Source organism: Epinephelus fuscoguttatus, linkage group LG23 (assembly GCF_011397635.1).
Source record: "Epinephelus fuscoguttatus linkage group LG23, E.fuscoguttatus.final_Chr_v1".
NCBI classification, from domain to species: Eukaryota; Metazoa; Chordata; class Actinopteri; order Perciformes; family Serranidae; genus Epinephelus; species Epinephelus fuscoguttatus.
In genome coordinates, this window is record NC_064774.1 from 34,642,048 (window position 1) to 34,657,420 (window position 15,373).

A 15,373-nucleotide genomic window follows, 5' to 3' on the forward strand; every position below is an offset into this window, starting at 1 on the left:
TGTAAGCAAATGTAGGTCAAGTGCATGTGCTGTCCTCTCTAGAAGCTCTGACTTTTTCAAATGTTTTCATTAAAAGAGAGGAGAGGGCAACCGGTCTAAAATCATTCAGAATTTTAGGTCTGTTGACTTTAGGAACAGGGATAATCTCAGCTTGTTTCCACAGCCTGGGCACCTTTTGCTGACTCAGTGACACATTAAAAATGTGATAGAAGATAGAACTCAGTTGTTTTGCACATGACTTAAGTAAAATACCACTGATTTTACTAGGGCTGTAGTCAACCAAAGAAAATCTTGGTCGATTAAAATCACACATACAGGGCTGCCAAGTTTCAGAAAATGACAAGAGTGAGACTTTAGTGTCATGATGCGTTCGGAAAAAATTTGGCCTTTTTTAACATTGATTTGGCCTGTTTTAACGTCGATTTATACCTTACGACTGATGTCCTCACCTCCATGCCAGCGGCTCTCCCTGCACTGTGGCCTCCCAATGCTAGTTTTACAGTGGTTCTCAAAGTGGATTCCAGGGACTCTGTGGGTTCCTTTAGGGGGGTCTAAATTGACCCTTACAAGGTCTGTAACTCTGACAGTGTACAAATGGAACCAAATGGACCCATTGGGGTCCATTTGGTTCCATTTGTACACGTGTAGACTTGTAGACGTAAGGATAGCCCTTGAAATTTAGAATTTTGAGAAACACTGCTTTAGGGGGGTCTAAATTGATATTTACAAGTCTGTAACTCTGACACACACACACACACACACACACACACACATTGGGACTAACGTTAGAGTCTCTTTTTCAAGTGTGAACTGGCCAAGAGAAGAGGCAAATAAATGTTACAAAGCTCTGCAACAAATACAGGACAATGATAGACTTATAGCAGCCTTAAAACAGTACATATTAATTAGGAAACTCAAGGAGAAACAGCGAATCAACAGTGAACAAAATTGGGTAGTTACCTACCGTCCGTCTTCTAGCAAGCAGAAGAACGTCGAGTGGGTTTTAAATGTCGGCGCTGTTGTGTGTGAAATAAAGTTAGAGACGCCAAGACCCGCCTTACGTTGCTTCTGATAGGTTTATATTGCGTGGTGCCTTCCGTGGTTGGTTAGATTTAGGCACAGAGGACTGATGGATTGGTCTGGGATTGGTTATCTCGGTCAGTTAATCAGAGTTACTCGAACTACGGCAAGCCGCGAGGACCAAAGTTTATTATCATTAAAAAAATAAATATAGAGTATTGAATGGGGAAATATAAGCGTGAGAAATGTCAAGTGTGGCGTGTGGTGTGAGAATGGGTCAAATTGCGTGACTGTCACACTCAAAGCGTGACACTTGGCAGCTCTGCACATAGTCTTCAACTAATCGATTAGTCGTTGGAAAAAAAAATCTGCACAGTATTTTTACTTCTGCGGTGGTGTGTGTGTCACTCTGCACTTACACCTCCAAAACACTAGTCGGCAGTGGAGGACTGTGTTAAGTGCTGTAAAGTTTAGTTCAAATCAAACTTCATTTATATAGTTGATTCAAAACACACATTAAATATGGCTTAACAGAGACCATTTCAAACACAAGAATGCAAACTGGCTTCACTATAAATCGCAGCATTCACAGACAAACACTTGTCTTTATCTGGACACATTTCCCCCACCAATACAACATGCTAACATCATTAGCACAAGTCTATGGGATTTTACATTGTATAAACTAGCCAAGCGTCTAGCAATCGTTTCCTCTTCTCATATAAAACCAGGGACAACAGCAACATTTAACAAAGGTAACGGTACATAATTTGGTTCCATTACAACTTACAAGATTCACCGACAAAACAAATGTCTTACGCTAAACACGTTTTCCAAGCAAATACAACATGCTAATGTTATTAGCGCCAGCCTATGGCATTTTACATGGTATACGTTAGCCTAGAGACGAGCAGAGATTTCCTCTGCTCATATGAAGCCAGAATAAATCCCGAAGTATAAATCCCTAAAGGATAAATCACATACACAACTTAGAATGCTATTTCAGTAGAGGTTTTAGCTACCGTCTTCATGATTTATTGTTTCTTATTTTTGAAATACAAGTAAATACAAGCTTCGTTTCCACTGAGGGAAATGGTTCAGCTGAGTCTACAGAAACACCGCGATGCTAAGCATGAGGGTGGGCGAGTCCAACTTTCTGTCAACAACTGGGGTGTTTTGAAAACACCCCCATTTTCACAGGTAACTTAGCCTGCCCCCCCCCCCAATCCTGGAAAGCTGTTGATGTAGCACTTTTCTCCTTATGAAAGTAACACTGCGATTATTCGACTAATGAGAATTTGGTCGGACGAGAGCATTGACCAAATAATCAACTAGTCCACCAGGAGACTACAGCTCTAGATTTTGCCAGGGCCAGGGCTTTTATTTGTTTTGAGAGAGAGGAGAGACTTTTCCACTTCTCTCTGTTCTAGTGCAAAGTGTTGATCATCTTTAAGAATATCTCTATTAAGATTAATACTGTAATAATATAAGATTAAACTCTTAATTTCCTTCCTGAAGTCAAACTGATCAAATAGCATATAGAATTTATTGAGAGCACTGGCTAATTCACAGTTTGACCCAAAACCATCAATAATGATGCCAGTGCACTTTGTCTGTTGTATGCCTGCCATTGTCTTCATACCAGACCAGGCAGTGGAAAAGGTTCTTCTCTGCTAGTTTGCTCTCTACTTTGGATTTGTATTTTTGTTTAGCCCGTAAAATTTCTCTTCTCAGCTCTCTTTTAGCTGCATTTAGTTCAGAAGGTCCCCCCTGATTGAAGGACAGCTTCTTCTGCTGTAGATTAGCCCTGACTTACTTGGGCATCCAGGGTTTATTATTTAGGTAATCCTTGATGGTTTTGGTGGGAATGATCATGCTCTCGCAAAAAGTCACATACAAACAAATCACATCAGTGAGTTCATCAATGTTGGTGCAGGAGTCTTTGAACATCTCCCAATCGGTACAGTCAAAGCACCGGAGACGAGCAGTTGATTCCTCCGACCAGATTTTAACCTCTTTGGTCTGTATTTTTCCACTTTTTAGTACAGTTTTGTATGTAGGGAGAAGGAGCACACTGTTGTGGTCAGCAGAACCTAATGGATGCAGCCAAACTGATTTATAAGCATGGCCATAGCCAGCTATGAGGTCACCGAGGTCCGGACCTTGGTAAAAATTTCAAAGAGAAAAAAATAGAAGAAGCCCCAAACAGCATGGTAAACATATTAAAGGGCCAGTGTGTAAAATGGGTTGAAAACAGTGACATCAGTGGTCAAATTCTAGATTGCAGGGCTCACTCGCTCACCCCTCCCGTCGAGTAAATGAAGGTGGCCTCGTAGGGACAAAAAGCCTTGCGCACGAGTTTTTCAGGAGTAGGTCTATCTAGTGACAAGGTGAATGTTTATTTAGAAATCTAAGCCATATTACGATATTGTGATGAATCCCTCATGAGCAGGAGACCAGAGGAGCGTTCGGGAAAAGGGCCCGTTTATTTGAGCACTCCAGAAACTCCGGTAACACTCCAGGGGGTAAAAGACTCAGTCCCAAACTCTGACTCTTCTAGCGTAACACACACACTCCATACACACATACTCGTTTACCATACTGAGTGGGGACCCCCCTCCCCTCTCTGCTCCACTAATCTCCAGCCCGCACACTGACTGACAGCGTAGCCTGTAAACAGAGCTCAGCTGTTTATTTAGCCTAGCGATATCTCCGGACTATAGTAGCTGCAATGGACGACTTTGAACGCAATTTTGAAGAGTTTCTTGTAGCGGACACACACTCAGAGCCATACCTGTTTGAGCCGGAGCATACAGATGAGGAACTTGGGTGCTGAGCGGGTGAGAAGAGAGGCTGAATGCACAGAATGGGATTCGGTGCTACTGCTACCATCATTGGGGAGATATATCATCAGGAGGAAAAGCGCCGCAGAGAGTGCATCACAAGGAGTGAAGCTGCGTCTTCTTTTCCTTGCAGATGACGGTTTGGGTTCATTCTCTCCTGTTGCGTGGTAAGTGTGGTCCATTCGCAATCTTTATAACTAAAAAAACTTTTCACTACTCTCTATCGACGAACTACTAACACTCTCTGCTGTTTCCTCCTCCTTCTTCCTTCCTTCCACTGTCTTCATTGGTTCATTTATACCAAAGATACTGTATTATAACAAGATGGCCCACCTACAATATACCCCCATTGTATGAAATGGTATACATTTCCGGTCTCCTAAGTAGGCGTTGTCCCCCGTAGCCCAATCAAAGACGATGGAGAACCGCCAATCAAAGACGAGTATCCCCAACCTCGCTTGGTTATCGTAGATTAGCTGGGCTAACCGTTAGCGGTGTCTGTAATAGGTAATAACTCATTAAACGGTCCATGAAAAAAATATTTTTTCCAGCGGATATCTTAGTTACAACATGATTGAGCTAGCAAAGCAGTTTTGTGTTGCTATGTGTGGTATTTATTCAGTTTTGGGAAATCACGATGTCTAGAAACCACCAGTGGCTGCAGCTGACAGGGACAGCTAACAGCAGCAGCAGAGCTAACATCAGGACGTCATCTGTTAAAAGCCTCCCGGTGTCGGATACGACATGAAACTACTCCAGTTAGCTCAATCATGTTGTAACTAAGACATCCGCTGGAAGAAAAATATTTTTTTAATCCAGTATCTTTGGTGAAACTGCACTGATTTCAGCACTAGAGAGAGGAGCTATCTGTTGCCAGATCTCGCGAGAGTGTGTTGTGGAGACAGAGACAGGTCTTGAACAAAGTAAATTTTCTCCTGATTTGTACGTGTGAAATTTGCCATTTTGGTGTCGGAATGTTCTGAAGATATGTGGCTTGCGATAAATGGGTCCAATATCTGCTTCCGGGACTATGGGGCGAAAGAATCGGCCATAATCTGTAATCACGTTCATTTCTCCCACTGAAGTCAATGGACTCAGTACCTGCTGTTAGTCTCCTAAAGGGGCGTGGTGGTCGTGAACCCCACGTGACACTGATACAGGAAACTGATTCGCAGTGGACCGTCTTGGTTTATCCACCATCTTTGTTTATACACGTGAAACGCGTTCTCTGGCTGGCTGGATTGTCCACTAGGGCTGCCTTACATACATGGCGGCGCAAGATGGCAACATCTCTAAAGCAAGGCCCTTGATATATATATATATATATATATATATATATATATATATATATATGCATATATAAAAGCATAATTATAAGGCTACGAAAACCAAACAAATTTTATTTTATAGCGATTATACACTTGTATAAACATATTAATGGGTAGAATATTCAGATTCAGATTCAGATTGACAATAAACCATGCCAAATATTACACACTGGCCCTTTAACACGCCGGACAGCTTTTATTTTGAAACGACACACAGGAAGTTATCTGATGTATCCGTGGAACACGGAAAACTTGAATTCAGATGACAGGAAGATGACGATACTACTAGGTGACAGACGAGGTGAGTGCATGGGCGTAGCTGACGCGGGGTATGCATGGGACATGTCCCCTGCACTTCCCGTATCTGTGTCCTGTGTCCCCCGCACTTTTTACAGCTGTTACAACTAAATTCGTTTTTTACATGTGGTAATGTGTTTTCCCGAGCCGTCTTTAAACGCACCATGAGTACACAGCACCAGGCGGCATACACGGGCTGTCTGTTGTGATCTGAATCAGTCAGACAGACGAGATGTGTGCTGCTGTGTGTTAACTATGTTCAGTAAACCAGACAGCAAGAAGCAAAAAACCTTGCAGTTTCTTCCAAACAAAGCAAGTTGAGTAACGCTGTTGCATGTAGATAATGTTAGCTAAACGATGACTAATTAATAGATGCCAATGTATCAAGTTAAGCTAGTTAACAAGAATACTAATGTTATTGTTACCTATGTTAAATCGCTTACTAGCTAGTTTCATGCTAGGAATAAACCCACTCCTCCTTAATTTCTGCGCAGAACTTGTGCTCACTATTGCTTTGCACATATTTTTTAATCTTTATTGCCACAATAGAAAGAGCAGGGTTAGGGAGGAGACAGTGGACCAGAGGCCAGCAAGGATGATCATGCAGGTTCTTCACAGGTGAGGAGAGATTTTAACTGACTGAGACAAAATATCTACAGCATAAAAGTGACTTTGCGATTGATTTCCACAGTTATGTCACCACTACTATTCTTAATTCTATTTAAATTTTTCTTTGCACATTTATTGCAATAGATAGAAGAGGGACAGGGAGAAACCAGGCAGGTATTTGTCACTTAATTATCTGGCTACTTACCCTGTAGATGCTCGAGGGTCATTCTGTGTCAACTCAACCAGAGTTTGGCAGCTAAAACTTTAGATTTTGATAGTATATAATTTCAAAGAACTAAAGTCGGTCCCCTGGTGCTGTGCTGTGGCTGTTTGTGGTTATCCAAATCCATCAATAGAAAGATCAGTATCTGAGTCCTGCTCCGTAAACCAGGACTCTGTGAAAGCCATGACACAGCAGTCCTTGTAGTCGCGGAGGAAACAAACATTTCCTTGAAGCTTGTCAAGTTTATTCCGCAGAGACTGTACGTTCCCCAGGATCAGGGAGGGCAGGTGAAGGCGAGTAAGCTGCCGCTTCTTTAGGTGCAGCCTGACACCTCCCCTTTTACCCCGCTTCCTTTTGTTTAATTCCTTTCATATAATTGCTGCCAAAATTCACACTGACCTCTCATCGAATCTCATCTGGTAACTGGCATATGAAAGTCCAGTGTTAACAGTTATTTGGTTCTGTGTATTCCATTGCAGCAGACAATCTTGAGCATACTGTATCCTCGGACAAGGAAGTGCAATCCCACTGGACCCCAAAAACAGGTTGATCAAAGTCCACAATGCGACGAGGACAGACAACTCCATCACAGTCTATCAGTAGAAAAATGTCTAGAAGCACTTGTCCATGACAATCAAAGGCATAAAAACACAAAAAACACTCATAAAACACAGGACATAGGATGCCGAGAAACCCTCAGTCAGTCGCAGCTTGCGCACGTGCCCAGTTGTGTTCATCAAACACATCTTCAAATGTGTATACAATGTCAGACCACAAATCATATTAAGCATGAATAAACAAGTTTTATCAATGAAATTTGTTCAGGTTTTGTACCTTGTCCACTTTTGTGCTGGGATCAGTTGTAGACTGACTTGGCAGAGATGGCTCCCATCTTGTTTTTACATGGATTAGTGTATCGTGCTCTTACTACCACTATATAGCACATCAAAGTGTTCACAAACAAGGACAACAGGTCTAAGTTAAGCAGAATGAAGTATAATGTGCAGCAGTCCTCAAAATGTAATGTCCTCATATGAGGACGCAGGGTCACAGGAGGATACTCCAGGTAGCCTCACCAGTGTATGAATGTTGCATGTTGTGTTAAAGCACTTTGAATGGTATGAAGACTAGAAAGGTGCTATACAAATTAGAGATGTACCGATACCACTTTTTCCTTCCTGATACCAATTCCAATCCCTGAATCTTAGGTATCTGCTGATACCGAGTACTGATCCGGTACCAGCGTGTAAAATAAAAATGGGATATGAATTGTTGTATGTCTCAACTCCTAAAACTCTATGTAAAATATTAAAAAAAAATACATAATAGTAGAATGAATGCCATAAAAACATTTTATTATTATTATTATTATCCAGTGTTGACACAGATCAAGACAAAGGTTAAAGTGCAGCCACACAATTTGGTAAAAAAGACACTTTAAAGGCTACAGTAGAATGCTTTTTAAACTCTGCTCCGTTTCCATTTCGTTTTCCTGTAGCGTGCGCATGCGTAATGACGTGAGGCATTACGTGGTATCGGAATGGTCATAGGGTGGACTCGCCGATACCCAATACCACATTTTAGGCAGTATTGGAGGCATTTCCAATACTGGTATCGGTATCGATACAACTATAATACAAATGCATGTCCATTTAGAGAACAGAAGACTGTATACCACAACAGTTAAAGCTGCTCTTATCAATATTTTTATTAGTGACAATTGATGAAACAAATATATACAGTATATGTATGGGAACGGTGTCAGGTAGTGACAGTGGCTTACGATAGTTAGGATGGGCCCCATTGCCCAATATCATGATGGGCCCTTGTGCCAGATTTTGTGTCTTAACTAGCTACTGCATATCATATCGTCCTGTCACATGCTCAAATACAATCTTGACTACAGACTTGACAAGGAAAAATATCAACATACATATTCCCCAGCAATCACTATTGCAAATCTGTATATGACAAAAATAACAAATAAAATCAGAAATTATTCAATTAATTGCATAATTTTCATAGTTAATTTATATTTTTTATAGTTTATGTCGAATGAACACATAATTTGTTTTAAATTCTTACTGAATATTTTACAAACACACCCACAAACACACACACACACACACACACACACACACAAAAACATGATGGGGATTGGTTTCCCTTTTCAAGGGCACATATAGCAGATTGCACCACTCCCCTAGCCTCCCTCTAGCGACTTTTTCTGATGTTATTGGAGACTTTTGGAGACTCTGACGTGAAAGCACGTATCGTTCTTATCCTTCTCAATGAGCAGTGGATGCTCCTCCCCCGCCCCAAAGCACTCACAGGCGGCCCAGTCCTCCCTCCCAGCTGCAGTCAGAGCAGGAGATGTTAACCCCTCCGCATTCAGACTGCAAGTGAATCGCGCATACGCGGAACCGCCGCTGGCTGATCCCGACCTGGCTTACAGTCAGGGCGGGATGTAAATGTAAAATTTTCTTTGTCTAATATAAATCACTGAAAGAAGGTTCATTTGTAGTTCTAAACATATTCAGGGTGTTTTTTACTCAGTTTATGTCTCTCCCACGACGTTATTCCTCTCTCCTGCAGCATCCATTACAATTACATGCATGGACAATTATGCAAATTAGGCGATGACGGATGACGTCATTTAGCGACTTCTAGTGACGTTAAGGACAGACAATAGCTACTTTTGTTACTGAGGAGTTGACAACAGTGCCTGTCAGTTTCTGTATACTGACACCGTTTCCCTCAGTGGAAACGAAGCTTGTATTTACTTGTATTTCACAGATAAGAAACAATAAATTGTGAAGACAGTAAAGCCTCCACTAAAATAGCATTTTAAGTCTTGTGTGTGATCTATCCTTCAGGGATTTATACTTCGGGATTTATCCTGGCTTCATATGAACAGAGGAAATCTCTGCTCGTCACTAGGCTAATGTATACAATGTAAAATGCCATAGGCTGGCGCTAATAACGTTAGCATGTTCTATTTGTTTAGAAAACGTGTTAAGTGTGACGGTTGTTTTGTCGGTGAACCTTGTGAGTTGTAATGGAGCCAAATTGTGTGCCCTTACCTTTGTTAAATGTTGCTGTTGTCCCTGGCTTTCTGTGAGACAAGGGAAAGATCGCTAGCTGCTAGGCTAATTTATACAATGTAAAATGCCTTAGGCTTGCGCTAATAACGTTAGCATATTGTAGCTATTTGCTTGGAAAACGTATTTAGTGTAAGACAGTTGTTTTGTCGGTGAATCTTGTGAGTTGTAATGGACCCAAATCATGTGCCCTTACCTTTGTTATGTTGCTGTTGTCCCTGGATTTATATGAGAAGAGGGAAAGATTGCTAGATGCTAGGCTAATTTATACAATGTAAAATGCCATAGACTTGTGCTAATAACGTTAGCATGTTGTATTGGTGGGGGAAATGTGTCCAGATAAAGACAAGTGTTTGTCTGTCAATTCTATGATTTATAGTGAAGCTGACTTGCTACTTGTGTAAAATTGTCTCTATTAAGCCATGTTTAATGTGTGTTTAATGTGTGTTTTGAATCAACTAAACTTCACAGCACTTAACAGAGTCCTCCACCGCCGACTAGAATTTTGGAAGTGTAACTGCAGTGACACAGACACACCACCGCACAAGTAAAAATAATGTGCAGATTTTTTTTCCCCACAACTAATCGATTAGTTGAAGATTATGTACGACTTTAGTCGACCAAGATTTTCTTTGGTTGACAACAGCCCTAGTTTTCGTCCGTTTTTTGTAAAAAAAAAAAAAAAAAAGAAAAAGAAAAGAAAAAAAGAAAAATCTCCCGCACACTGTCTAACTTAAACGTGCAATATGTAATTTTCTGCCGCTAGGGGTCTCAAACCAAAACAATAACAGAAGTAGCGTGGGATCATGGGAGTTGTAGTTTTATAACAGATACAGATCTGACGTTCCTCACTCCATGAAACGGTTAAAAACAGTTATTTACACTCTATTCAGAAATGCTACTTACTTTAGCTGAGCAGTTAGCAATCTGCTAGTTATTTGAGCAAACTGCTAGTTACTTAGCTTTACAGTTAGCAATGGCTTCTCCCTCTCTGCTGCTCTCTCCTGCTCAGTGTGTGCCTCTTTTATAAATGCAGTTCATTTACCGGCATCAGCTCAGCATTATAGAAACCTATCGTTAGATGTTGTGGTTAGCCAGCCTCCGCTCCAGCGCTCCGCAGCGGAGGCCGCTGACCGGAGCGCTGGTGCCCTGGCGGGCAGCAGTGCTTGCAATACACTGGTGGAAAGGATTAATATTTCGATAACATCAGCCAGATGTTTGCTTACCTGTCTAACGTTAGTAGAACAAACGCGAGGTCAGCATCGAATTGTAGTCCTAGATTTTCACGAAGCTCTCTCCATCTCGGAAAGGCCACACCAATATTTATCCTTGATTTAGCTCTCTTCTTATCCCAAATTCTTCTGGGATCGCTTGTTTGACCCGTACGTTTCCATTTTACCGGCTTGTTTACCGGGACAGCTTCGGTGTCAGAAGGTGCAGCAACTGTCAATGCATAATCATGATCCATGACGAATTAGCTTAGCCTAGCAACAGTAACGTTCATTCTCTGACGTCTCATCCGGTCTTCTTCTTCTTCTCCTTCATTTAATGGCTGTAGTAACTGGAGTTACATCGCCACTGACATGTGACCTAATGACACGGTCCGTAACTTTTATTAATATTTCATATTTATCTGAGTTTGAAAAATTGTTGGAAACATTTCTGATAATCAAAGTACACAACTAAACAAAATATATAATATTGGTTTAGTCGTTTTTAGACATTTTATGTGTAGAAACTACATATAATACCTTTAAGAAATAATAATGATTTTAATGTTGCAACGTTTCAAGTTACAGCTGAGCTACAATATTTCTTCAGCACTCTATTTGCTTGCATATACACTGTACATCTGTTTGGAAATAGATGTGTGAAGTATTGCTTGGCACTGAGTTTTCATACATTTAAAATTTCAAAAACCAAGGACATTATTCTGGCATTTCTCCTTTTTGCTGAATCAACAACTGTGACACCACTATAGCGTGACACCACTATAGCGTGTCAAACCGAACCGTGAATTTTTTTTTAACACAGTGATTAGTTCATCTTTAAGTTGTCCGCAGTGAGCTAAAGTGTGGTAAGATGGTAATCGCGGAGTGGTCAGTCAACCTAAAAATGAATCAAAATTCCATCTTTTGTTTCACAGGTTTAGCAGCTAAGACAGTTTCTACTTTGCCTCATTTCCCACCAAACCTATAATTCCTCCAGCATGCGCACATCAAGGCTCAGAGCTAAACCGGCCCTATGAGCTACATCCTAGCCACTTTCCACATCATTTAAAAAGAGCTCTGCAGATAAACGTCTCTGATCCTACGTGGTGAAAACAAAGAAAAAGACCCCTTGAGATATTTCCACTGTTAAGGAGGCGAGATTGCAGAATGAAGAGCGAGACCAGAGGAGAGAAGACAGAGGCCTTATATAGTCAGAACAAACTCATCCTCGGGCTCAGGTAGCCAACAGCTCTGGGTGCTGCCCTCTCCATAGCTCACTGATAAGCCACTAGAACTGATGAGCTCTTTTAGAATATATGAGGAAAAATACTGAGAATCCTGAGCTCAGTGGAGAAATGCTGGGAAAATAAGAAAACAAAGGTGTTTATGCGTGGAAGGTTGTGTAAGAGAGAGAATTTGACCTCAGAAGGTGAAAAAAGGAAAAGCACATGCAACAGAAGACAGAGTATACAATAACAAACAAAGTCCAAAAGAAAAACTGACCAGTTGACAAGCCAAAGTCTCCGCTTCCCTTAGCCGACCCGGCCAATCACAACACGCTCAAGGGGGGAGGGGGGGGTCAAAGGTGAGGATTTCCTCGCTGTAGCTTTCAAGCTTCATTGCCAAATTCCTGGAGCCAGTTCAGATTCAGCCCACAAGTCCCATGACCTCTTTGGGACTGGTGCTGCACAGTGCCGGACTGTGGGATCTGCGCCGACTTTTTTTTTTTTAAGTGACGACATGTGTTTATTTATGCCTCCATGGGCGGCAACAATGACACGTGAAAGAGGAGGGTAGGGGCTGTCAAAGTGTGAGAGTAGACACGCTAAGTCTCGCATTTGTTTAATGAAGCCACTGGAGGATAATGAGTCTGGACACAAACAGAGGGAAAATAAGGCAGGCTTGAGAGTTAATGCCAGGACTTCAAATTCCCCTTGTCGTATTGAGGCATTGGTCCTCTTAAGTTGTGTTTTTTTACATGCTAGCACCACTTTTCTTTCAGTGCAGTGTAAAAGGCTCGCTCAGAAGAAATTACATTCAGATTAACAGGTCTGCTCAAATAAAACACACACAGTCTGGGCACTTAGCTCCATTACGATCTAGTATCACAGACAAACTCTTCCTCCTCCTTGAAAAAGCACCAAACTTTCCAGGCTTCATATCTCTCTCTCTCTCTCTCTTTCTCTCTCTCTCTCTCTCTCTCTCACACACACACACAGACACACACACACACAACTCATGAACAGTTGTGGTTGTGGTCTGTCTAATCGGCAGACCCCATCCTCGAGTATCATACTCACCCCATGGCGATAGAAGCAAGTCCTTCTGGCTCAGCTGAGCAACCTCTGCAGCGTCAACATATGCACTCATGCACATGCACTGATGAAGTTGAAAAAAGGGGGTTTCCTCCTCTGGTTTCTCCCCTCTTTTATCACCCCCCACCCTCCTGTCCCTGGCTTTATCCGTATCCTTTTTTGGAGGGGAAAGAGAAAATAAAAAGGAGTGTTAAGTGAACAAGGGAAGCAGAGACAGGACTATAATAATTCCTCCTTGTGTTCCACACATGGGACCCCCCCCCCCTCCTCTCCAGCTTGGAGACTGTGCAGGCCTGCAGAGAGGCTATCTGGACTGGGAAACCACTGTTGTGCCACTGTCTTTTATACTCTTAATTTCACATGCCAGGATTTTGGATGTTTGCATGACTTTGGCTGATTAGTTATTTAGCTCTTGACGGGTGTTAATTTTGACAGCTATTTTACACTTAGTATTAGTCTCGAGACAAAAATGCTTAGTAGTTTTTGTCACATTTTAGTCATTTTTATCCTTCATAGTTTTAGTCTAGTGTTTAACAGACAGGATGCTTATTGCCCAACAAAATGTTAATGTTATTATTAACTTATCTTATTAGACATGATCAATATATCTTTATTAACAGGCTATGTACCACAGTCCTTTAAGGTAGCTGTAATTAAACCTCCTCTAAAAAGCCCACCCTGGATCCAGAGGTGTTAGCCAACTATAGACCAATATCTAATCTTCCCTTTCTTTCAAAGATCCTTGAGAAAGTAGTTGCAGTCCAGCTGTGTGATTTTCTCCATGATAATAATTTATTTGAGGAATTTCAGTAAGGATTTAAAGTGCATCATAGCACTGAGACAGCACTAGTTAAAATTAAAAATGATATTCTGATTGCTTCAGACAAAGGACTCGTCTTTGTACTTGTTTTATTAGATCTTAGTGCAGCATTTGACACAATTGACCATCAAATTCTGATGGAACTGGAACACTTAATTGGCCTAAAAGGTTCTGCACTAAGCTGGTTTAAATCTTATTTATCTAATCGTTCTCAGTTTGTTCATGTTCATGATAAATCATCCTTACGTACTCAAGTTTGTTTTGGAGTTCCACAAGGTTCTGTGCTCAGACCAATCCTATTCACTCTATATATGCTTCCCTTAGGTTACATCATTCAAAATCACTCTGTAAATTTCCATTGTTATGCGGATGATACACAATTGTATTTATTTTTTTTTTAAAGATTATTTTTTGGGCTGTTTTGCCTTTAATGGACAGGACAGAGTGAAGATTGTGAAGTGGGGAGAGAGAGAGAGTGGGGGGATGACATGCAGCAAAGGGTTGCAAGCTGGAGTCGAACTCAAGGCTGCTGCAGCAAGGCATCACCTCTATACATGGGACTCCGGCACTATCCACTAAGCTACCAATGCCCCAAAATTGTATTTATTGATGAAGCCAGAAGAAACTGATCAATTAACTAATCTTCAAAATTGCCTTAAAGACATAAAAACCTGGTCGAGATCCAATTTCCTTATGTTAAATTCAGATAAAACTGAAGTTATTGCTTTTGGCCCCAAACACCTCAGAGACTCTTTATCTGATGACATAGTTTCTCTGAATGGCATTGCTCTGGCCTCTAGCACTACCATGAGAAACCTCAGAGTAATATTTGACCAAGATTTGTCTTTTAATTCCCATTTAATACAAACCTCACAGACTGCATTTTTTCATCTGCGTAATATTGCAAAAATTAGGCCTATCCTGACCCGAAAAGATGCAGAAAAATTTTGTTACCTCTAGGCTGGATTACTGTTATTCCCTATTATCAGGTTTTGTTGTTCTGTTTTAACTTCTCTGCACTGGCTCCCTGTAAAATCCAGAATTGAATTTAAAATCCTACTCCTAACTTATAAAGCTCTAAATGGTCAAGCTCCATCATATCTTAGAGAGCTCATAGTGCCATATTATCCCACCAGAACACTGTGCTCTGAGAATGCAGGGTTACTCGTGGTCCCTAAAGTTACCAAAAGTAGATCAGGAGCCAGAGTCTTCAGCTATCAGGCTCCTCTCCTGTGGAATCATCTTCCTGTTGCAGTCTGGGAGGCAGACACCATTATCACATTTAAGACTAGACTTAAGTCTTTCCTCTTTGATAAAGTTTATAGTTAGGGCCGGCTCAGGCTCGCCTTTTACCAGCCCCTAGTTAGGCTGACTTAGGTCTAGTCTGCCGGGGACCTCCTATAATACACCGAGCACCTTGTCTCCTTCTCTCTCTCTCTCTCTCTCTCTCTCCTTTGCTAACGCTCATGTCCTGGTACTGCATCTCGCTAACTCAGCCGTATTGCATGTCACCAACTCGGCTTCTTCTCTGGAGCCTCTGTGCTCCACTGTCTCGCAGGTTAACTTATATCGAAGCGATGCCTGAATAGTGTGACGTATGTGGTTG

The 15,373-nt window shown here is 41.4% G+C and overlaps 1 protein-coding gene across 4 annotated transcripts in view; it reads right to left on the reverse strand.

Annotated features, from left to right (window-relative positions):
* Positions 1–13,132, reverse strand: part of pde5ab (phosphodiesterase 5A, cGMP-specific, b) — a 287,017-nt gene extending 273,885 nt beyond the window's left edge. For 2 of the 4 annotated variants that reach the window (XM_049568813.1, XM_049568815.1), the window contains exon 1: positions 12,933–13,132. In XM_049568813.1, the coding sequence (XP_049424770.1) occupies positions 12,933–12,937 (5 nt within the window). In that variant the 5' untranslated portion in view covers positions 12,938–13,132. Of the gene's footprint in view, positions 1–12,135; positions 12,304–12,932 lie in introns of those variants that run through there. The other 2 variants (XM_049568812.1, XM_049568816.1) reach the window with 2 other exon arrangements.
* Between the last annotated feature and the right edge of the window lie 2,241 nt (positions 13,133–15,373).